Consider the following 24,950-nt stretch of genomic DNA (forward strand, 5'->3'; position numbering starts at 1 on the left):
ACCTAGCAGTAGGCTCCTGCAAAATCTCCCTCCTACGCACTGGCGTCCCTGGTACAGACCGTGGACGCGGAGTAGCCTCTGGTACCTCCTGAGTGGCTGGAGTCGTTGGATATCTTCTCCTATAATCCTCCAACATGCCCTGGAGGTCTTTCACCAAAGAGGATGGTGCACTTGTCATATCCTCACGTTGTTGTTGGCGATATTGGTGCTGTTCTTGGGGATGCTCTTGAAAACCCCCATATTCCTCCTCAGAATCGACCTCCTGGTACTTGACTTGTAATTGCGAAGGGCTACTCGCAAAACCATAAGGACCCTCGTCATCCTCGTCCTCTGAATCTTCCTCTTCCAGCAGGTGAGATGGAACCAATGGAGACACCTTGCTTGGCGATGTAACCTCTGGTGTTATAGGCTTTTTCCAGGGAACCAATCTTTTCTCTGGTGTCTTTTCCATCAACAAAGAGCCCGTCGACAAGATCCCCGTCGTCGACCATGTTATCGTCGTCAACGCCACCGTTGACGTTGTAGTTACAGTCGACGGTGTCCTCATCGACGCTCCGGCCGTCGTCCTCGTCGACGATCCCGTCGTCGACGCTGCCGTTGACGATGTAGATACAGCAACTCTCATCGACGCCCTCGTTGACGATGAAACCGTCGATGATATCGCCGTCAACGGTGAAAGCGTCGACGCTGCCTTTTCACTAGCTTTTACCACTTCCTTTCTCGCCGACGACGTCGATGGTTTTGTCATCGACGATGACATCTTTTTCGTCGACGGTCCCGTCAACAGGGCTGAAACACTTCCTTTCTCCTCAGAAGGCGTAGAGGAAGTTCTCTTGATGGTAATCTTGACTCTATGAGGCGATTTTGGAGGTTCTGAGGCGGACTTCTCTTGCTTTACCTCAGAAGCAGAACCCTTCTTCCCCTTAGTTTTGCCTGAAGGGGATTTTGAGGGACTGCGCCCTGAAGACCCTGGGGTGGTCTTTTTTGGGGCCTTCTCAGGTCTACCCCTGAGGAATGTGTCTGAGGAGATCTACTTCTCTTTTGAGATCTCTTAGACGATCCAGACTCCTCCTCACTCTCACTTGAGAGGATTTCTTTCCTGGCTTTCACTTTCTGGAGCCAAATTAGCAACCTTCCCTCGCGATTCCTCAAGGTTTTATTTGAAAAGGTTAGACATACCTTACAATCCTCTGCCTTATGGTCTGGATAGAGGCAGTATATGCAATCTTTGTGAGGGTCATCTGTATAAAGTCTCTTCTTAGAGCAGGTGGAACAAGCTCTAAATAATCCCTTTTTCTCCTTCTCAGACATGGTAGATGAATAAGGAATTCCAATAAGAAGAAATTAGAAGATGAGAGACCTCAAATCTCAGTCAAAATACTGTTGAAGTGAAGAGTTTGAGCAGAGCTCAAAGGAGACTCCCTAGCCCAACGTGCGGTAGAAAATCTGAGGGGCAGAAGGTTCTCTCAGGAGTGTTCTAGAGGGTGAGGAGCTCTGATTGATTCAGGGAAAAGTTTGGGCCTTTTTTACATAACAAAGGCTCTGGGTTGCAAAAGGGAAATGGGCCTAGGCCTCTTTTCAGTTTGCTATACTACTAAGCATTGCTTTTTTATATACCGGAGACTCCCGTCTCGACCACGGGGAATGATTCGGGCATGTGAATCTATGAAAGTTCCAATACTGGAGTAAGTACTGAAAGGAGCTGCACTACTACCTGCTCACCCTGGCCTCCATCACCTCCTCCCTCTACGGACATGCCAGTATGGAGAACCTGGTGCGCCTGGCCGTGGTCAAGGTGGTGGTGCTGTCTGACAAGGACAAAGGCCCCAAGGTGAGCAAGCACGCCGCCACCACCCTGAAGAACTTCTGCAAGTGGCAGCATCAGCACAACCAGCTGGACGACGAGCACCACGACAACGCCATCCTCTTCACGCAAGAGGTATGTCAGGCTAGAGCATGCCCCCGCGTGCTACCCTGCTGGATACCCAGCTAGATATGAGCTACCTCTCTGGACACCCTGCTCCTTGCTACCTTACTGGGTACTCTGAGGTAGGCCTCCTTACCAAATATACTGGTGTAATTCTGCATGGGATACCCAGATGTCTCCTGCCTTACAAGTTCTTGGCTATATGTTGCATGCTGGAGACAAAACTGCATTCTTTTAAAGATATACCACTGCATGCGTCCTAACCAGAGGCCGCTCTGTGTGCTGCCTGGCTAGAAACCCCCCTGCATGCTCTGAGATTAGGGACACCAGCTGGGTAGACATCGGCTGTACGTTACTTGTCTGAATAGCCTCCTGCATGACTCCTACCTTTCATGTCCCCAGCCTACCAAACCACGCCTGGTTAGATATTTTGAGAAATGCAACCTGGCTCCATAGCTTACTAAAATGCTCTGTGCTTGCACACCTGGCTCAGGCTTGTCTGGTGGGATAATGTACCGAAGGCTACCCAACAAGATACTCTATGTAAGTTGAATAGTTTAGTGAAGGTTCACTGGCTAGATGCACACAGGACACAAGCTGCTTTGAGACAGTAGGATGTGTGTGGGGTAAGGAGAGAGGAATCATCAACTGACATATCATTATTGCTTTTTGGACAATGTTACTGGCCCTGATACAAGTCAGCAATGCATTCTAGGCAGCAGATTAGAGTACAGCCCAGCTGACCCTGCTTGACCTTGGTGTTAACTTGAACAAAATAGAACCCTTCCCTTCTCCGTGCGAGCTCTATGTAGCGGGTGGGCTGCAGCCATTCCTAGGAACAACAAGCATTTGCAAAGCAATAGGTCTCGCAGTTATGCGAGTTTTGAGCTATTGACATTGAATCAATCTGTAGAACCACTTAGACAGAGGTACAAACAGATCTTTGCGTTCTGGAGAGAAGGCTCTGCTTGTTGTCCCTCGGTTTTACAAACTCCGGTCTGTTGGCAAAACCTTTTCCTATCTTGCCTCTCAATACTGGAACTCACTCCCCGTTCAATTACGCAGGTGCCTAAATTTTCCTACGTTCAGGAAACTCCTGAAAATGTAACTCTTCAACAACTGACCACCTGTTCCAGCCTCCTAACCTCAGTTTATGGCGCAGAGATACCCCTTCGGATGTGAGTCCAACGCTCTATAAATCCCTTCATTCATTCAGTGTGGTCATGTGTCCTTGGGGCAACTATGTCGATCCATTACACCAGGTGGCAATAGGAGAATTTAGTCTATTGTGACCTGTACCAAAGGCAATAAATAGGGAATTGAAAAATGAAATTAAGATACATGGTCAAGGTGCTCATTGCTCTATTCACAGGCAAATAATGTATGGGAGAACCATCAAGTGCAGACAGTTCTCTGAACTGAGAACAATGTCTGATTTAGATGGAAATCAGTGAAGATCTTGGAAGAAAAGTAGGTATGGCCGGGTTTCCAAATCACCAGGCATAGTCAAAGAAAGGGATTCTTGTACGGTAAATGCCTTAATTCTCTTAACCTAGCATCATAGTCACTAAGACTAGGGCTTTCGTCAACTGCAGTGCCCTAATACTCACCAAGGATATAATGCTTGAACTGGTGACCAAGACATTTCTAGTTTCTTTAGTAGGGTAGAAGCATCTAAGTCTGCTCTACCAATCCTGCTCTTGCTCCCTGTACACTCTGACACCTGCTAGCTATAACACGAGAGTCAAGATTGCCAACCCTGGGGAGGAGCCAAGCTCGCGTCCGAGATGGCCGCGTTTTAGCTCGGCTCCGATCACTCTCCTGTCTGCAACAAATATCCTGTACTTTATCCTGCCCCGGGAAGTATTCCACGATGTGCAGTGGAACGACGATAACTCACAGGCACTTACCGTTTGCTCCGGTGATTCCTGGGTGTCACGGATCCTGAGTTACGCCCCTGTCTGCTTCGGGGCCTCCGGAGCGGCCGGGCCTGGCACTCCTTGGCGGCGCCCGGGCTGGACGAGGCGCGGTGGCCGGCCCTTGGTGGTGGTGTGGAGTCGGTCGGAAGGGCCGATGTGCTAATAGACCGATTGCGGCCTCCCGGGCCTGGTCCGGCGATCCTGCGGCCTGGTGTTGGGGAGCTGACTTCCATGTCTGGCTCGTCTCCCCTTTGTTCTCCGGCCCGGCCATTTTGAGTTCCTCCGCCCGGACTCGGAGAACGGTGCCGGCGGCGTGTGGGGTGCCGGCGCATCGCCTTCTTCTGGTGGCTCCCCTTCCTGCCCTGGTGGCGCTTCCGCTGGTGGTTGCCGGTGTCCTGTTTTGCCCCGCTGATATCCGGGCGGGGGTCGGTGTTTGCAGCGGCCCCGCCGGGCTTCTAAGATGGCGGCCGGCCCCATGATTCTCGGCCTTGCGGGGTCCGGCGATGCGAGTCCGCCACGCGGCACGTTTGCTGAATACTGTAAAGGTGAGCCTACGCTCCGCGACATCCTCGCCGCCCTGCGCTCCTGGGGGGCACCCATGACCGCACCGACCGCTATCCTGGAGGGGGGTCCCTTTGCTGGGCCTGCCGGACCCCCCTCGGTTTGTGCGGCTTCATCTCTGTTGTGTGCTGCTGGAACTTTCCTTGGGGTCGTGGACCTGGAGGCTGCTGATGGTGTGGATGTGCGGGGGTCCGCTGCCCTTCTTTGTCCTGTGCCTCCTTCTGCTCCGGAGGCTCTCCAGCTGGATCCCGTTTGGACCGACCTCGATGGGTCTCCTTTTCCTCTTTTGCCTCACATGGCCGTACGAAGATCCTGTGACGATGCCGCTGGACCGGCTTTCTCCGTATTCTCATCGGAACTTTGCCTGCTTTGCCTGAAGTGGTTACTGTACTTTCTGGATCATCCGGGTCACGATCGCTACAACTTGAGTGTATTTTTGATTCGACTCCCTGTTATTCACCTCCTGTTTTATGTGATCTGGTTCCTGGTGCGCTGGACGATTACAGCTTACGAAAAACGAGGACAGGGTTGAGCTGATCTTGCCTCTGTGGACTGTTATTTTGTGGTATGGTTGGGTGATCCGTTCATAATTGTATGATTATGTTTGATACGTCTTTACGTTCCTGGAGCTTATCCGTGTGTTTATTATCTTCCCGTGGGCTCTGAGTATTTTCGGGCGGGGGGGTGGGAGCTGAAGGGGTTTTGATTATGTGGCTCCTCTCCCGCTGTTTTTTCCCTGTTTCCCCTCCCCCCCCTTTTAATCTAAGTGATTCTTTCTTTCTTATATTTCTCTATATTTCGGGTTCTAATTAGGGCGACAGGCACGCTGCTGGGGGGTAGGCCATAGCCTTCTGCAGGGGTGCAGGGTGGGCTGTGCGGGGTGGTGGGGGGGTCTGTTTATTGTATCTTTCCCTGTTCTTCTTTTTGGTTCTATGGCTCTTATGTATCCCCTAATTTCGTGGCGCGGTGTCGGCACGTAGCCCCCCGGGGTGTTTGTGCTGGCATGGCCCTTTTGGTATGTCTGCTGTCACGGTTTACTACGCATTCATTTCTCCTGTTGCCACTAGTTCCATGTACCGAATTAGTATTGGGTGCTTTGTTGGCCGTGGGGGGCGTGCACTGACGCTGCGCCCTTACTTTCCCCCTCCCCTTTTTTTGATGTCCTCTTCCTCCCCTTTTTTCCTTTTCCCCACCCCATTTTCTTTTCCTCCCTTGGGTTGTTGTAACGGAGGGCTTTTAGTTTTGTAAACGTATTTTTCGCTGTTTTATTATTATGTGCCCTGATAGTGGTGGGTGGGTGCTGAGCAGCGATTGTGATTGTTCTTGATGTGGGACTCACGTTCTGCCTTTGCCAAAATGTGTTGTTCTGTTGGTCTTTTCCTGTATTCGAGACTTCGGCTTGCTCACGGCCCACCACGGCCCTCTGGACTTTATAGATTGACATTATCCTGTGACACCCTTTTTTCTATTATAAAATTAACCTACTTTTATCCTGTCTGTGATGGCGACTCAAAGACTTGCTGCCTTTGCCTTTCATATGAGCTATTTAGAAATCCTGTTGTCTCTCCTGTATTGCCTCGTATGTTTCTTTATTGTGGTGGCCGGCCCGGTGGGTTGTAGGCCCGTATCTGTGCGCGCCTTCTGTACAATAAAGGTTTAAAAAAAAAAAAAAAAAAAAGATTGCCAACCCTAAACATAATCTATCATGCAGACAAACCAACACCATGACAGTTGTGTGACTCGAAAAACAAGTCTCTGAATGAACACGATGATGGGTCTGTCATTTGATTTGAGGATTGCTCTGCGTTCTGGTGGGGAGTGTCACTTGCACAGCCCTTATTCCGTTATATATCTATAAAGGGTTTTCGAAAATAGGCTATACATTTATGATAATTATGAAAATAAATAATGTAAAAGGGAAGAGCCACATGGCTACTGTTAGACCCGTCTGCTTCTGAGAGTCCCCTCACCACTATGATTTCTTTTGTTCCCCTGTACCTCCCAAAATTTGTCGCTTTTTATTTGTCTACCAGGACTTTTTATGTGTTGTCTCATGGGGTTAGATGTTCCTTGATGCCCAGTTGCTCACAAGGTTTGTGGCACCTATTTACAAGGCGCCTGGCCCAAACCTGTGGCATTACAAACTGGGGTTGTCAACCTGTATAAATGAACTTAAAATGGTGGACACCCTTTTTCCTCATGTGAAGTGACTCCCATTGGAGCCTTCATGAACCCTGGCCTTTTGAGGTTTTGGCGCCCTTTGGTTGGCGCGCATTTCTGACAGGAATTCCTTTATTTTCCTCAGGTACACAAAATGGCTGCTCTAGAACCCCAGTACGGTGGCTGTGAGTGTCCTAAATACCCCTCAAGAGTGCTTTGTCATTGTCACAGCCAGAGAAGGTTCTAGAACCTTCTGGCTCGTGCCAGTACCCCAGGGCACTGGCTATATAAGGCCCAGTCCCTGGCGGCCATTTTAGATTGAATGAAGGATTAGAAGAGTTCAGACTAGAGAAGAGATTCCAGACTTGACACCAGATTGACACCTGCCCTGTTGACCCCTGAGGTGGCTGGTAGCGCAGGCAGTAGAGCAGCAAAGGGTTGCTGGCGTTGTGTCTGACTGGCGTTCCAGTCAGCTACGTGAGAAGTGATCTAGCGCCTACAGCGCCTGCCCAGCGAGTACCTCATTGCCCCCAAAAGACTGTGGCCAGATTCGTGTGCCTCCCCGCCCCCCGGTGGTGAACTGTGATCGATTTATCGAGTCGCGAGGCGAGAGCAAGTTCGCCGCGACCGCGATCGTCAGCTGTGCCCCCTTCGCGACAGGTGCCTCTAGAGGGGAGCTCGGACGTCTCCGAGCCCCACCAGCGTAGAGCGCTTCCTGCGCAGATAGAAGGTGAGGTGGTGCGCCGGGGCGGGGAAAGGCCGGCCTTCGTTGGGCGGGACCAGCATCTCTGCCACTCCCCAGTGACCTGGGAGCTGTAGCTGTGGGCGGGAACCCCCCTGTATGCGGAAGTCGGAGGGAGGTCCGTGGAGCCCCTGAGGGCCCCGTCGCTAACGAGAGGAGTGCTGTGCCCGACTGAATCGTATCTTGACTGCAGCCGATGTGAGGTGGGCCCGTTTGCTCATAGTGAATGCAGCGTTGTGAAGGAACTGTGAACCGGCATTTATTTGACTGTGCGCGAAGGTTCTGTGACCTCTCCGGCAGCCCGTTCGTCGGTCTAATGACTTTGAACTGGTGCCGCCTGTGCTCAAGTGGTGCTAAAGCCCGTAGGCGCGCATAGACTTCACCGGCAAAGCAGAGATCCTATCCCGGTGACCGCCGAGTGCAAATGATGTATTTACTGTGTTTCCTTGCCTTCTAGATATACGCGCATACGCCTTGAGTGATTATTAAAGAGTCCCAAACCTTATTTTGTGCTCAGAGAAGCCGTATACCTGGTCATTGAAAACAGCATAAACTGTAAGAGTTATCTTTCCCATTTGAAGCGTATTGCACATGTAATGATTCTAAAGTATTTAATTGGTGGCAGCGATACCAGAAGAAACATGTGGTTGTTTATTTAAATGAACCAATATTTATTCTGATATTTATTCTGATATTTATCCTGATATTTATTCTGATATTTATTGTGATACTCATCCCTGAAGTTATTCTATTTATTAATACTATTTATTACCAGAACTGTATGACCAAAAGAAATGTATATGTGCTTTCCCAGTCAACCCTATTTACAACAAAGAACTTTTATATAAAGGAATCGTATTTTTCTACAGAAGTGGTGAGGTGTCCTTCTTTTTGGTGTGGATGTACAAGGAGTTATTATTGGGTCAGAGCTGGCTTAACACTACAGCCTTCACTTGCCTTGTCACTTGAGCCAAGCTACCCCCTTTGTGCTGGGCTTGCCCATCGCAGGTCCAACAGCTACCAAAACTGGAGATGCTGTACACACATTTGTTTTGTTTTGCGTTTACATTCTAATAGCACTTCACATCACCGGAGAGGCACTAGGTGATTGGTTGCAAGAGTGTTGAAATTGCAGAGAGGTTTCTGTGGAACGTGTTTTGGGGATGGGCATAAATGACCAGTGTGGTGCTCTTCGGAGCGCAGTGATTTTTATTCACCGGATGAAGACTCAGTTAGGCCATTAGAGGAACTATGCTAGTGCATCAAAGAGGGAAGAGCAGTAAATAGTGAACGTGTGGAATGTTCTGGATGAAAATTGCTTAGTTTGCGAAGTGTAGACCGAGCCTTACTGATTGCAGGCATGGGTCTCTTGGAATCTGAACTGGTTGGAGTTCAACACTGAGGCAATTAGATCACTACTGAAAACAAATACACAAAGGGAGAGACGCATCAATGTTTGGTGTGTAAGAATCTATATGCATGTGTTCCAAGCCATCCCAAAAACGTACCTAGGGCATCTCATCTCAATTTGCCTTCCACTCCCCCATCCCTCCACAGACACCGCACATCCTGAGTTGGGTGAGTGAAGAAGGTGGCTCGTCCAAGTCTCACCCTTCCCGCATTCTGCCTCCTAATACAGGTTTCATTTCTGTAAGAGGGGTGTACCTCCAGGCTCTGATCCTCAGCAGAAGCACTTAGCTCTGCAGGCCTACTCTACATGATATAGACCGCTGACAGGGAAAGAATGCTCTGCATTAGATTATACAAAAACAAACTTCGTTTTACTGCGCCCATCATCCAAGAATTGTATTAAAAAAAAGCCAGCTTGTGGAACGTTTCTTTTCGACCTTCACCAGAGCCTCACAACACCTTTGTGACTTGCTATCATGTTAAATGGACCCTTTTCCACTCAACGCCTGACTGTGTAATAAGTGAGGGGCGCAAAAATGGGATTTGTTGTAATCATTAGTGTGTCCCCGGTGTTTCCTTTTGATAAACGCATATCTCTATGGCTGTTATGGTAGGATATTGAAGGGACAAACATCCCCCTCCTAAAACTTCAGGATATGTACTACCACAATATCACCAAGATAAGTGTTGATTTGTAAGACTAGATTTAGTATTCTGAACTACACAGGGAGATCAGAATAGAAAATATATGCTTACTTATATACGCTTGACAATTTACAGGTGGATGACATTCTGCATTCAATATTTGTGTAAGTCAATATACAAAACTGTTATTCTAGTAGTACACCATATCTTCAATATAAAAGAACAAGAAAACATGACTGCTACGCTGGAAGCAAGAACAAAGTCAATCATAAGACAATTCAACAGAAGTGCAAATCTATACAATATATAATTATTGCTACCTTGCACAGCACCTACCCTCTGCCTAAATCGCTCTTTTCTGCAGTGTCCTGAGGCGGAAAGCCGGGTCCTGCTCTTCAAAATCTACCTGCTTTTTCTATCTGAAGCTATCCCTGCTCCCAGGTCACTGACCTCGAGGTAGGACTACTAGCGGCGGCCATCTTAGATGAGGAGAAGGCTGGGGGGCTAAGAAGCAAGCGCTTAGCCACGCCCACCCTCCCGCCCTCGTGGGCATAAAATGGAACCCTCATACAGGCAGCGCAGCGGACGGGCGCAGCGGGGGCGCCGAAGGCGCGCCAAAGGCAAGCCCGTCTGCGCCCGTCCGCGACCGGCCGGGACCAGGGGCCATGACCCTCGGCTCAGTGCCGTGTTATTCCAAGGAAAACCTAATTGCGCTTAATAGCGCTGACTACTCCATTAGCCTACATACACAGCAGATTCTGAGGCGGGAGAACATCCTGAAGCCCGCAGCTGAACCAGCCAAAAAAAACTCGATCAGAGAAGTAGGAGAGCTGCGGTAACGTCATTGAGTGTCAGATTGCTGAACACTCGGTCGCTCCAAAAACACAATTTAGAGGTATTCTCCCTGCTTCAGGAGGGGAACATAGATATTCTAGGAGTTACGGAGACATGGCTGGATGACTCCTCTGTGCCCGACCTAGTGGCCGCCCTCCCACCCAACTTTGGTGCTATCTCTCATAACAGAAAAGATGGCAGAAAAGGGGGGGGGGGTTTGCGCTGCTATATAAAAATGCCTTCAAAGCAGAAACTATCTGTGCTGAATGCATTGAGGGAGCAGACATCCTAGGCGTCAAGCTCTGCTCTCCAACCAATTGCCTCACGATAATCATTGTATACCGCCCGCCTAAAACCCCCCCAACATTTCTAGAACCTTTCTTGGGTTTGGTCCACGACCTCCGTACGAGATATGAGGGTCTCGTGGTGATGGGCGATTTTAATCTCCACTGGGAGGAGCCCATTAGAGACATCACGTCCAAACAGCTCGAAGACGCAATGACCGCACTAGAATTAACCCAGATTGTGACAGGCCCAACACACTTGAAGGGCCATACTTTGGACCTGATATGGACTTATGTTCCTGCCCTGTGCCCAGTCACTTCTTTGCCTTGCATTTGGTCAGATCACTACCTTTTACAGGGTATCCTAGCTTTTCCGAAACAAGAAAACATCTCATCCGACAAATGGCGGGTAGTGAGAAGATGGAACTGCATTAATCCGGATATTTTGCTATCAACTTTACAGCAACCTCCCCACTTAGACAGACTACCTGAAGATGACCTAGAGAAGGCTATTCAAAAGCTATCGCAAAAATTGGAATCTGCAATAGAGGTGGTTGCCCCAGCACGTAAGATAAAAATCAGGGAAAAAGGCAAAGGCGCCCCCTGGTTCAATGACGATTTGAGACTCCTAAAACGTGCCCTGCGACAGTGCGAGAGAGCCTGGCGAAAGGGGTATGATCTTAACTGCCAAACTCTATATAAGGAAAAGCTCGCCTTGTATAAACAAGCCATCAGAACTAGAAAAAGTGAGTTCTACGAGAGCAGAATTGCCACAGCACCTAACCCCCAGAAGGAAATTTTCCAAGTTCTCACTGAACTGAGGAAAAAGAAGGAACAACCGCCCTCTTTTACGCAAGAAGATTGCCATAAATTTCAATCCTTCTTTACCTCAAAGATATCCGACCTTCTGATAGAAATCGAAAGCACCCCCAGATTTGACTGCCCGGTAACTCCGATACCTGTCCCGCCCACAATCACTGAGCCTTTAACCTCCCTACCCCTATTCACCAAGGACTCTCTGACAAAAGTGATGAACCAAGTTAAATCAGGTTCTCCGGCGGACCCTTGCCCCCCGCAGATATTTAAACAAGCATGGCCAGGGCTGGAGGAGGATATTTTATCACTCCTAAATAGTTACCTTACCTCGGGACTAGTCCCCTCTATTCTTAAAGAGGCAAGACTGATCCCCCTGCTAAAAAAGGCCGGTGCCGACACCAAGATTCTAAAGAATTACAGGCCCATATCTCAACTGCCTTTTTTAGCTAAAATACTGGAACATCACGTGCTGTCTACCCTCTCGCACCACCTCGAGAGTAATGCACTACTCGAACCCAACCAAGCTGGGTTTAGAGCCCACAACAGCACGGAACTAGTCATGCTATCAGTGCTAGATGACCTACGCCTTAAAACAGATAATAAAGATCCCTGTGCCCTGGTGCTACTCGACCTCTCCGCGGCATTTGATACGGTCAATCACGACCTCCTTCTGTCGCGGTTGGGGGAGTTTGGAATCAAGGGCACGGCCCACGCCTGGCTGACCTCGTTCCTTGGTGGACGGGTCCAGAAAGTACAACTGAATGACCTGGTGTCAGAGGCTGCTAAAATTACATGCGGCGTCCCGCAGGGCTCTGCCTTGTCCCCCTTGATGTTTAACACGTATCTGCAGCCCCTCATTTCATCGCTGAATTAGATGGACTGTAATATATATAATTATGCTGACGACATCCAGATCATCATTCAGATAGGCAATTCCCCTATGGCTGATCAAAAACTGAAGAATATTCTAAAATTTACCGTCAATTGGATGACGGCAAACTTTTTAAAAATCAACCCGGATAAGACGGAGGTTCTTCCTATCACAACTTCATCTAGCCCCTGGTGCGACCTCCTTTGGCCCTCCTTTGAATTAGGTAACCCCCCAATACCGGCAACAGCAGTAAAAAGCCTGGGCATAATCATCGACACAAATCTCACTATGTCAGCCCAGGTCTCGGCGGTGGTGGGCACCTGTGTAGGCCTCCTGAGACAACTGCGCAAGCTAGCTCCCATCTTAAAGGCAGACACCCTCAGAAGAGCAGTGTCAGCCTTAATTCTGGCCCGATTGGATTATGGCAATGCCATGTATTTCGGCATCCCGAAAAAACTCACCAAGAGACTTCAGATCGTCATGAATGACGCGGCCAGACTTATTTACAATAAACCAAGAAGGACACCAGCCACTCCTCTTCTTCGGGAGCTACACTGGTTGCCAGTAAATCAACGAGCCAAGTTCAAAGGCCTATGCATTACGCAGAAAGCCTTATATGGGCAAGCCCCGAAATACATCAAAAAACGCCTTGTCCCATATGCCCCCAACAGGAACTTACGCTCAGGCAACGCCGCTCTATTGATCTGTCCTAGGATCAAACGATCCACTATCGGTGGTCGGACATTTTCCCACACAATGCCTAAAGCCTGGAACCAACTGCCTGAAAATCTGCGCAAAGAAACCAGACTCCTGCCTTTTAGGAAAAAGCTAAAAACCGTGCTTTTCCAAGAGGCATGGGGTAATATCTAGTCTGTTTTCCTCCTGCCAGTATTCACTCGCCTGTCAAGCGCTTAGAGACCCCGGGGTGATAAGGCGCTCTACAAGTCTAAAATACAAATACAAATACAAAATACAAATACAATATGGATATCAAACAGAATGGAGAGAGTGATTCCTGAGCTGAGCATGACCGGAATAGATGGTGTGAATAAGGATAGAGCATAGGTTCCCTATTGATCACTCACTCCTGGTGTCCAAAGGAAGTTTTTAAACATTTACAAAGACCATTTGATAACTATTCCATAGACTGTGGCTTTTCTAAATCCAGTTCAGGTTTTAGCAAAGCAAAGAATTTACTAAAGATCTATAATTTTAAAAAAAGCATTTATTAAAGGAGAAGAAAAGTGATTGAGAAACTAACTTGCTTCAACAAGCTCCAGCTTCTGGAAGCTCTCTAGGATATCTCCATTGAGAATCCTCGGAAGGAAGTCCCGCATCTGCATAACCTCTGTTGTCAGTCTGTCCAGGTCTCGCTTCCTGACTCTGACAAACTCATCAGTGGCCCCCGGCATCTGAAGGAGGACAGAAAACGACACAGCACCATGAGTGTCTGTCGGTGCAGACTAAGTTCTAAAATCAACTTCCAACAAGATGCCACAGACCTCAGGTCCTCAGTCAACCTGTTTGATCTTGTGTGTGCAGTGCAGGCCAACATCAACCTTCAACAAGAAGTCACTAATCGCTGACCCTGAGTACCAAGTGTCACTAATGTGCTTGAACATTCACCTGAGAAATCATTCCAAAACACACCGCCTCTGGTCTGAATACACTAGGAGTATCGACACCGACAATATTGCGGCATACTATCGCCGGACAAACTACTGAAAGGTAAGTGCATATAGGGAAATATAGATTTACTATTCCTAAATGCACCATCTACGTACCTTGAAGATAAATGTACAGAGCAGGTACATATAGGTTAAGTTGGGCATAAAAATCTAGACTTACTTACCTGTCAGAATTTTATTTAAAATATTCTGTCCTCATATTTCGTCCCATCAATATTGTTGATTCAATAGTAAGGGGGCACACCCTATGGCCTCACCTCCTGTGAGTGCAGTGACACAGCTCAAACCATTGACATCACCAAGTAATCCTCTACTGATGAATAAAGGAATGACCTGTAACATTTATATAACACAGCTGCTCCAAACAATGCTGCAGATCCTGGTCTACAACATTAGCTGGAGGAAGACGCTTAAGGGAGAGGAGACGGGGCTTCTTGTGGTCCAGGAACTCAAACTCGTCTGGCCCTGATCAGTGCAGTTTGATTTCCTCCAACTGTTTGAGATGGGTGTGTCACTAAAAGGGAAGTGCTGTGGTCCTAGACTTGTTCAGGCATGTGGGTCATAGGGGGTACCCTCCACCTGTACCAATGCCTCCCCCAACCCTGTGAATCTTTCAGATAAAGCAGACTTAGTGTGTCCCCAGAGGACGGTGATTGGGGCTGGCCAGTGGAGATTGGCAGGGGGAGGAGTTACGCTGTGGGGCAGGAAACCATTGTGAAGAGAAAGGAATATCAGCGAATTAGCAAACAAACAAGCAGTCTCACCACAACATCCGACCCTGATCTAGGTGCTGCAGCCCAGGAGTTCTGCTTTTTCAACTCGCTTGGAAGCTACAAGTAACACAAGTGACTGGAACTATGCGGCCGATACCGTACTCATGGTCCCTTAAGTTTACATCGGCTACTCACCTGCTTTGTCAATTATATGCAGGATCAATGTCTATTATAATCTAAGCAAACACAAGGAGGTGATGGACGGATCGCTGAAACTTTTCAGACACTCAAGCCCAGCCACGGATCTGGGCCGAATGCATCATCATTCTTTAGTTCACTTAGCCACCTCAGTTCAGACCCAGCTATATGCAAATCAGGCTTGACCCTGTGCCTCATGGGAACAGTCCAGCCCGAACAGCCAAGCCAGGTCTTCCATGAACTGGGAACAAGCATCCTGGGACCGTTTTTTGGGTAACACCCCTCATCAGCCAGGCTAGCTCGAATCCAGTGGCATAGTGAGCGAGGGAACCACGTCTGGGCATACTCTGCCAACTTAGGGCGAACAAAGCAAACACAAGGAGATGATGGACGGAGTGCTGAAACTTTTCAGACACTCACCCCCAGGCACAGACCTGAGGTCAATCCATCATCTTTCTTTAATCCACTTTGCCACAATTAAACAATTAGAGACGAGTTGGTGAAAACCCTTAAATCATGCAAGTTAGTAGGTTTCAATAGACTCAAAAAGGCAATCCAACCCTGGAACTATTGCTTACCGCTACCTTCGGCATGTAGATCAGTGAAAATGTAGCAAATTAAGGTCATTGCTAGTATTTACACCCTAAAATGGTATACGCCCTGGCATAATTTGAGAGGCTATATCAGAACTCTTATATAATGAGATTGCTGCATTACATGGCACAAAAGGGACAAGTGGATTTTGTTACAGGACAAGTAGATTTCCGAAGCAACTTGCCCCATGGACGAGTAGATATTTATGAGACGCAGCTACATTGGGATTGTGAGCCTCTGTGAAGGTACTGAGGGCCACGTTGGTTAAATATCTTGAGGCCTGGACCCAAGGATTAGGCACACCACAAAAACTATTGTCTTTCTTCTCTGAAGGTTTTGACAAGAAGTTTGTCCCAGACCTTAACATTCTTACATTTCCATACTCTTTAATCGTCCCTCTGCCTTAGCAAGCCCACTACACTTTGTGCTGTCCCAACCACATTATTTTACTTGATCTCCTATATCTTTTCCATCCCTACTGTCCACCCCTTTCCCTCAGGTTGTGGACTTTCTTCATTTGCCACACTCCAAGTGTACAGTAAACTGTTAGAAATATAGCGCACTGTGAAGGCAATTAGAATGTAGTCTTTATTCTGATAACAGACCAAAGGCGATAAGAAGGCATCCTCCATCACCGACCAATAGCTGACTCTGCCTTTCAAAATCCAATGACCTCAGTGGAATTTGTGTACATTTCAATGATGTCATCTACCCCGTCCTAGCCTCACATTATAAACCATCCCCTTTCTTCCTTGATCGTTTTTATTTTTTTAAATAGCGAACAGTATAAATAAACAAACATTGTGTGTAAAGGAAAGTCATTATAAACAAACAGGGAATTAAAAGGACTAAATCAGTTCTATAGAACGAAAAATAAACAAAGTATAAGTGAGAAACACTAACATATAATGAACCTCATAATGACATATTGAAGTAAGCCATAGTTTAATCCACAAGGCTGTACTAACTAAAATGGTACTCCCTCCTCTTCACCACAGTCAGTCAACCTGACTGGAGTCGGTATCATTCTATGCACCGGTGCTTCTCTTATTTCCCCACTACATTCACCAGGTACTCCTCTCATGTCTATAGACCCATCTTTCGCACACATTCTGAAACTACCACCAGTCCTTCTCACTTTAACTATTCGCAAACCGTTTACAATGCATCAATCATCAACAACGGGCCACTAGAATGTTCCTCTCCTCCTTCTAAATATATGGTTGTGCTGTTCCTATTTTTCTCAAACAAGGAAACTCTCCTCCTATTCCACTTCTAACCATTAGTCAACTTGACATAGTTTCTGTTCATTTCACTAACTTGATAGGGTCATCTGAACTTGAACATTCCCCCACTCAACCAGACAACCTTACACCAGACCCAATCCCCAACTTCCATCCAGTTTCTCTCAAGTTGTTCACCCCTCAACGCTGCATGCCCACTTTTACCACTCATGGTTATTCTACAACCACACTGGAACCAACTTAGTTTCTCCCCCGCTTTCCCTCATCATGCTAATAGGCGTGCATCGGGTGTACCTACTGATACAAGTATGATGCCCCAAACCCCGTGGTTTTCCATATGTACAATTTACTTTTAACAGCCATTTCGCTCAGCTTTCACCAAGCGATTTGCCCTTTCCTCAATACCATTTCCTTGGGGGTTATACAGTGAGGTTCAAGTGTGTTGGGTACCCACTGTATCAGAAACTTCCTCCTTTTGTTTGAAGTCAGTTGAATACTAATGACAGTACCTTCCCTTGAAGAAATGTGTCATTAAAACGTAATGGTTTTGGTTGTGCTGATGTTACTTGCAAACTCTACTTCAATGAACCTTGTGGCCTCATCCACCAACATCATGGCATACCTTGTGTTATTTGGTAGGCAGTTTATTAGTCCAATAGAATCTTGACATACTTTAACCATAGTACATGGTCTTGTATATGTTGTTCATTACCTCCTCCAACTTTTAATCTTTTGTTTATCTTTACACACGGAACACCCACACTCTCACTCCATGATCTCTTCATACATTTTGGGCAACCAAACATTCTCCTTGACACGCTTGATTGTTAGAGATTGAACCAAATGTCCCTCTTAGGCAAGTTTGCACACCCTCCTCGATAACATACAAGGTGGACTGAAATGTTTTCCACTCATCAGGTAACAGCATCCCTGGACTAATGCCTCACTCACTAATTTTAACCTACGGTCTGGCTTCCACACTCACACAGATTTCCCTGACCTCACCTTTCCAAACTAACTTCTTTACCTCACCCTGCTTCTTGTCTTCATTCATCACCGTCAACCATTTGTGTTCTGAAACCGCATCATCTACACTACTTTTTCACTGTCCACATCTTCATCTGTCCTGCCTCCTGGTAAGGACAGTCTCGATTGGCAATTGGCTTGTCTATTATTAAAACTAGGAATATACTCAACCACATATCTGTGAGATTGTAATTTGCCCACCAATCTGGCCAGTTGTGTGGACAACCTGTACGTACCACCAGGTTGCAACACTTTAGAAGAGGCTTGTGATCTGTACATAATGTTGCATTTATTCTCCATACATAAGTCTTGAAGCATTCCACAGCCCATGCAGCAGCCAATGCCTCACTCTCAATCACTGAATCATTTCTTTCAGAATCAGTTAGAGAATGAGAGGCAAAGGTCACTGTCTTTTCTGAATGATTTTGGATGTGGGGAAATATTGCCTTAATTCCCACTCTGCTGGCATCCACCGTGAGGATGGTCTTGTGCTCAATATCGAAAGGCATCAATATATCAGCACTGGCAATATCAGTTATTTCTGGTCTAAATGCTAAAACCAGACAACTACAACAAATTCATGTTTTTCATTTTCTCAATAATGATCTAAATGGCTCTGTTTTGTCGGCAAAGTTGCTCACAAACTTGGCGTAATATTCCACCTCACCCACAAATTATCTAAACTCATCTTCATTTGTGGGTTCTTGTGGATCCATGATGGCCTTAACAGAAACCCACTCTCATGCCCATCAAAGGGCACCTCCACCTGGGGATACCCTTTCTACCGCCCCTCCAAGGCACCTCCAACTGGGGATACCCTCTCTAGCGCCCCTCCAAGGGCACCTCCAACTGAGGATACCCTCTCTACCGGCCCTCCAAGGGCACCTCAACCTCAGGATACCCTTTCTACCGCACCTCCAAGGGTGCCCCCAACTGGGGATACCCTCTCTACTGCTCCTCCAACTAGAGATAACCTCTTTACTGCCCCTCCAAGGGCACCTCAACCTGAGGATACCCTCTACCGCCCCTCCAAGGGTGCATCTAATAGGGGATACCCTCTCTACTGCCCCTTAAAGGGCACCTCCAACTAGGGATAACCTCTCTACTGCCCCTCCAAGGGCACCGCAACCTGGGGATACCCTCTTTACTGCCCCTCAAAGGGCACCTCCAACTGGGGGTACCCTCTCTCTGCCCATCCAAGGGCACCTCCAACTGGGGGTAAGCGCTCTACCCCCATCCAAGTGAGTCTCCACCTGGGGATGCCCTCACTCCCGGCCATCAAAGGGAGTCTCCACCTGGGGATGCCCTCTCTCCCAACCCTTGAAGGTGCATCCACCAGGGGAAGCCCTCTCTCCCGACCCTACAAGGTTCCCTGCAACTTGCCTTCATCTGTAGTAAACTCCCTCTCTCCCGCCCCTCCAAGGTGCCTCCACCTGGGATACCTTTTCTCTCCTGCCCCACCCAGGGTGCCTCCACCTGGGATACCTTTTCTCTCCTGTCCCACACAGGGTGCCTCCACCTGGGGATGCCCTCTCTCTCTCTCTCACTCCCGCCCCACCCAGGGTGCCTCCACCTGCAGTACTCTCTCTCCCATCCCTCTGAGGAAGCCTCCACCTGTAATTCTCTCTCTTGCACCTACAAGGTGCCTCCATCTGGGGAGCCACTCTCTCTCATCCCTCCATGGTGCCTCCATCTGGGGATACTCTCTCTCACCCCACCATGGTGCATTACCCTGGGGAGGCCCTCTCTCTCTCTCCCACCCCTCCATGGTGCCTCCATCTGGGGAGCCCCGCGCTCTCTTATCCCTCCAAGGTGCCTCCATCTGGGGATACCCTCTCTCCCACCCCTCGATGGTGCCTCCATCTGGGGATACTCTCTCTCACCCTTCCATGGTGCCTCCATCTGGGAATACCCCCTTTCTCTCTCTCCCACCCCTCCATGGTGCCTCCATCTGGGGATACCACCTCTTAATCCCTCTCGCTCTCTTTCTCTCTCCCACCCCTCCATGGTGCCACCATCTAGGGAGCCCCTCTCTCCCCTCCCTCCATGGTGCTTCCATCTGGGGATACCCCCCTCTCTCTCACCCCTCCATGGTGCCTCCATCTACCCCCTCTCTCTCTCTCTCTCCCACCCCTCCATGGTGCCTCCATCTGGGGATACCCCCTCTCAATCTCTCTCGCTCTCTTTCTCTCTCCCACCCCTCCATGGTGCCTTCATCTAGGGAGCCCCTCTCTCCCCTCCCTCCATGGTGCTTCCATCTGGGGATACCCCCCCTCTCACCCCTCCATGGTGCCTCCATCTACCCCCCCCCTCTCTCTCTCTCCCACCCCTCCATGGTGCTTCTATCTGGACATATTCTCTCTCTCTCTCTCTCTCCACCACTCCATGATGCCTCCATCTTGAGATACCCTCTCTCCCACCCCTCCATGGTGCCTCCATCTGGGGATACTCTCTCTCATCCCTCCATGGTGCCTCCATCTGGGAATACTCTCCTTCTCTCACCCACACCTCCATGGTGCCTCCATCTGGGCACTCTCTCTCTCTCCTACCCTTCCATGGGGCCTCCATCTGGGGATACCCCTGTCTCTCTCTCCCACCCCTCCATCAGGGGATACCCCTCTCTCTCTCTCACCCTTCCATGGTGCCTCCATCTGGACATATACTCTCTCTCTCCCACCACTCCATTTATTTATTTATTTATTTACATAGCACCTGAATCGACCCCCAAAGGGGTATCTCTACGCTTCCGACGGGCAAGCTGAGCTTCTACAACATAATCAGGGACAGAAAAGAATAGTCTTAATCTGCTTTCTGAATTGTAAGTGGGTGGGGCATTGTCTCAGATGCAGAGGGAGCTTATTCCAATAAAGAGGGCCCAGGTGGGAGAGGGCCTTCCCACCCAGCCTGGCTTTCCTAACTCGGGGACCACTAGAAGAGACTTGGATCCCGAGGGAAGGGGCCTAGAGGGCAGGTATGGTGTAAATTTCTTGGAAAGATAGGCGGGCCAAGATTGAAAAGAGCCTTATGAATGGTGCAGCAAACTTTGAACTTAACCCGTTTGCATATAGGGAGCCAGTGAAGCTGACAAAGAAGAGGGAGGGAAGCAGTCCTGGGCGGGGCATTGAGGACCAATCGAGCAGCGGTGTTCTGGACTACTTGCAGTCTGCTGAGCGAGGACTCATTAGCAGAGACCAGAAGGCCATTGCAGTAGTCCATACGGCTTAATACAAGTGCCTGGGTCAGTGTCTTCCCAGTTAAATCAGGAAGCAAAGGAAAGACTCAGCAAAGTACGCACAGCATATGGAAACAGGAGCCAGCTGTCTGAGCAGCGTGCTCCTTCAGAGTGAGAGCTTGGTCCAGGAGAATGCCTAAATTCTTAACAAGGGACTTTGGGGCAGGAGGAGCACCGAGGCCTGCCGGCCACCATTCGGGAGTCCATAATAGGGGGGCATCTCCAAAGAGCAAGATCTCGATCTTCCCCACATTACACTGGAGGAAGTTACTCCTCATCCAATTTGAGATAGCTCTCATGCCAGAGGAGAAGGGCGACTGTACCGATGGAGTAAATTTATCAAAATGGAAAAGCAGCTGTGTATCGTCAGCGTAAGAGATGGGGATAAACCCACACGTCCTAAGAAGGTTGGCCAAGGGAGCAACATAGATATTAAACAAAGTGGGGCTCAGGCAGAAGCCCTGGGGCACTCCCTTGGTCAATTCCATAGACTCCGAACGATACGGGCCAAGATTGACCGTCTGAGAGCGAGAAGATAAAAAACTCATCATACACTGGAGAGAGGAGTCTCTAAGTCCGATCTCCTTCAATCTCCTGAGCAATATATGATGTAAGACCGTGTTGAACGCGGCAGAAAGGTCCAACAGCACAGAATCATAGATTGGCCCCTGTCTAGGGTCATCCTGATGTTATCTGTGACCACTAGCAGGGCTGATTATGTGCTGTATTTGGTCCTAAAGCCTGACTGGGAAGGATCTAAGCTACCAGTGAGTTCGACATGGTTGGAAAGATGTTTGTAAATGTGCTTCTCCAAAAGTTTGCTAAGGAATGGAAGAAACGAGATGGGACAAAGATTGGAGAAATCCGTCAGAGGAGCCGTGGTGTTCTTAGGCATGTGCTGCTTTCTATTCTGAGGGACCGAGACCCTCTCTCAAAGAAAGACTGAGAAGATGCTTGATGGAGGGAGACAGTTGACAGGCCAGAGAGGTGACAACTTTGGCCAGGATAGTATCTAGGGGGGAGCCTGATTTTAAAGTGCAGAGCAGTGTTTCTACATCTGCCAAGGTCACAGGGGGAAGCTCTCTAGCACCTGGGAGGTTACCTGTTCTGGCTGATCAAATGCCATGGTGACCAGAGGCTGGCTCCCTGACGGGACAATTATTTCGTAGATAAGTTCTATTTTCTGCAAGAAGTATTGTGCAATGTCATTACAAAGCCTTTGCGAGGGAACCTCTGGATTCTCGCAGGCCTTAGGGTTAATGAAAGACTGAAGAATACGGTAAAACACTTTAGGAGCATTGCACGCCTGGGATAATTGAGATGCAATGTGAGCTTTTATATTTTAATGGTAGCCAGACAGAATGACCAAGAATTGGTCTTTATCCCTCTCATCATGGGCACTGCGCCAGCGTCTTTCGTGTTTTCTACAGAGTTGTTTATGAGCTCGGAGTTGGGGAGAGAACCAAGCAGTCTGAGGACGCTTACAGAGGTTAGGAAGTGATTTCGATGGTGCAAGTTGGTCAATGGTGCTGGAGACAGCAGAATAGTATTTGGCAAGGGCATCCTCTATGTTGTCCGGTGCAGTGTCCCAAAGCACTAAAAAGGAGGCTTGAAAGCGCTCCGGGGTGACTTTCTGCCATTGTCTGCAAGTGTGGTAGGTGACAGGGTTGAGTCCTTTCATCTCCCTTGGAGCTTGGATGGAAAATTCAATTGACGCATGATCCAACCATATCAGTCGTTGTGGAGGTTCACACAGAATGCTGGAAGAGTTGGAGAAGCTGACATCCACTGTGTGATCTGCTGCATGAGTAGGACCTTTATTGAGCTTAGATAAGCCCAGGAGGGCTAGGTCTGCCAGGAGTTTCGGTGCATCAGTGTTTGAGGTACATTCCCTGTGGACATTGAAGTCACCCAGCAATAAGAAATTGCTGCTCGAAATCACGTTGGGGGGCTATTAGTTTGGTAAGTTGTAACGAAAATGTGGCTAAATGACATGGGGGTCGATAAACTAGGGCCCCCTCCAACTAAATTGGGAAGAAAAGTCTATTCGGAAGACCAGGATATCCATAATGGCATTACAGCGCTGTTCCAATGCAGTAACTTTAATGCTGTCCTTGTGTACAGTGGCAATCCCACCCACCCTTTAGTTGTCTATCCAGCCGAATAATTCTGTAAGCTTTAGGCAGGGCTAACATAATGGAAGGAACAGAATGGGGCTTAAGCCATATTTCGATCAGAAACCCAAGCTTAGGCTGCACAGAGGAGAGAAGATCCCAGACCTCAGTAGAGTGCTTAGGCAAAATTTACCCCCCCCCCCGTCTAAAGATTATGAGGTTTCCCAGTATCATTGCTAGTGGAAGTGACAGGTTTAAAAACAGGGGAGTGAATATTAAGGAGAGCACAGCAGGGTTAAATAGGGGACGTCTCAATGGAAATACCTTGGAACTGGTAGGCTCAACAGGAGAAAGGGCCCTCTAAAATTGGCCAAGTCTCAGTCCAACATGAAGGTGTGGAGTCTGCCCTAATCTTCAGCAACTCCTTGCTAGAATATGACAGAAGGGGATATGAGCCCTGCTTGAAGGTGAATCGGCCGGGGTCCCTGGCTCCTGGCGACGGCAGGGCGTGGACGGGCTTTCCTTTAGAGCGCCACCGGCGCGCAGGCTGCGTGAGTCCGCTGTGTGGCAAATGGAGCATTCAGTTTTGTAGAGGGGGTTGGACTGCCACAACGCCAACCTCCCTCGCAACCGGAAGTGGGTCAGAACTCCCTCCACAAAATCGAGCTAGCCGTGCGGTGGACCGGGGAGAAATGGCCACGATCAAGTGTGCAGGAACAAGTGAGCAGCGGTTAAAACAAACAATTACCAAAGTTAAAAACCATGTAGAGGACTGTGCAAGAGCGCAAAGTTAAAAGTGTCCAGAGTAGCTTCTGAAGTAAGCAGCACATCAATCAATCAAACATTTGTAAAGCGCACTACTCACCGTGTGGGTCTCAAGGCGCTAGGGAAAGGGGTGCTGTTACTCTTAGAATAGCCAGGCCTTTAGTAGTCTCCTGAAGGTAAGTAGGTCCTGGGTCTGCTGTAGGAGGATGGGGAGGGTGTTCCAGGTTTTGGCAGCGAGGTTGGAGAACTATCTGCCGCCGGTGGTCGTTCTTCGGATGCGGGGGACGGTGGCAAGGGCGAGGTATGCGGAGCGCATCTGGCGGTTCGGGGTGTAGAAGGTGAGTCTTCTGCTGAGGTATGCCGGTCAGGTGTTGTGGAGTGCCTTGTGTGCGTGGGTGAGGAGCTTGAAGGTGATCCTCTTATTGACGGGAAGCCAGTGTAGATCTTTCAGGTGGGGTGTGATCTGGCTGCGGCGAGGGATGTCGAGGATCAGGGGTGCTGAGGCGTTCTGTACGTGTTGTAGTCGTTTCAGGAGTCTGGCCGAGACTCCTGCGTAGAGGTCGGTACCGTAGTCTAGTCGGCTGCTGACGAGGGCCTGGGTGACTGTTCTTGTTTGGGGGGGATCCACTTTTAGATCTTGTGGAGCATGCGGAGGGTGTTGAAGCAGGAGGATGAGACGTTGACTTGCTTGGTTCATGGAGAGTGTTGAGTCAAGGGTGAACCCTAGGTTGCGTGCGTGGTCGATGGGTGCTGGTGCTGCTTCCAGTGCAGTCGGCCATCAGGAGTTGTCCCACGCTGAGGGGTTGGCGCCGACGAGGACTTCCGTTTTGTCTGAGTTCAGCTTCAGATAGCTGTTCTTCATCTATTCGGCGACTGCTTTCATTCCTTCGTGAAGGTTGGCCTTGGTGGTAAGGGGTTTGTTGAGGGAGAGGATCAGCTGGGTGTCGTTGGCGTAGGAGATGATGTTGAGGTTGTGTAGTCGGGCGACGTGGGCGAGAGGCGCCATGTAATGTTGAACAATGTCGGGCTGAGGGATGATCCTTGGGGTATGCCGCAGATGATCTTGGTAGCTTCGTATTGGAAAGGGGGGAGGTGGACGCTCTGGGTTCTGCCGGAGAGGAAGGAGGTGGTCCAGTCCAGTCCTTTGTCTCGGATCCCTGTGTTGTGGAAGCGTGTGCATAGGTTGCGGTGGCAGACAGTGTCGAAG

General features: G+C 48.8%; 1 protein-coding gene across 4 annotated transcripts in view; it reads right to left on the minus strand.

Annotated features, from left to right (window-relative positions):
* HSF2BP (heat shock transcription factor 2 binding protein) overlaps positions 1-24,950 on the minus strand; it is a 251,031-nt gene that overhangs the window by 216,673 nt on the left and 9,408 nt on the right. For 3 of the 4 annotated variants that reach the window (XM_078656400.1, XM_078656399.1, XM_078656398.1), the window contains exon 2: positions 13,431-13,581. The exons of the other annotated variant lie outside the window; for it this stretch is intronic. In XM_078656400.1, coding sequence (XP_078512526.1) covers positions 13,431-13,581 — 151 coding nt within the window. The remainder of the gene's footprint in view (positions 1-13,430; positions 13,582-24,950) is intronic. 4 annotated transcript variants of the gene reach the window in all.

This window comes from Lissotriton helveticus, chromosome 8 (assembly GCF_964261635.1).
Source record: "Lissotriton helveticus chromosome 8, aLisHel1.1, whole genome shotgun sequence".
NCBI lineage: Eukaryota > Metazoa > Chordata > Amphibia > Caudata > Salamandridae > Lissotriton > Lissotriton helveticus.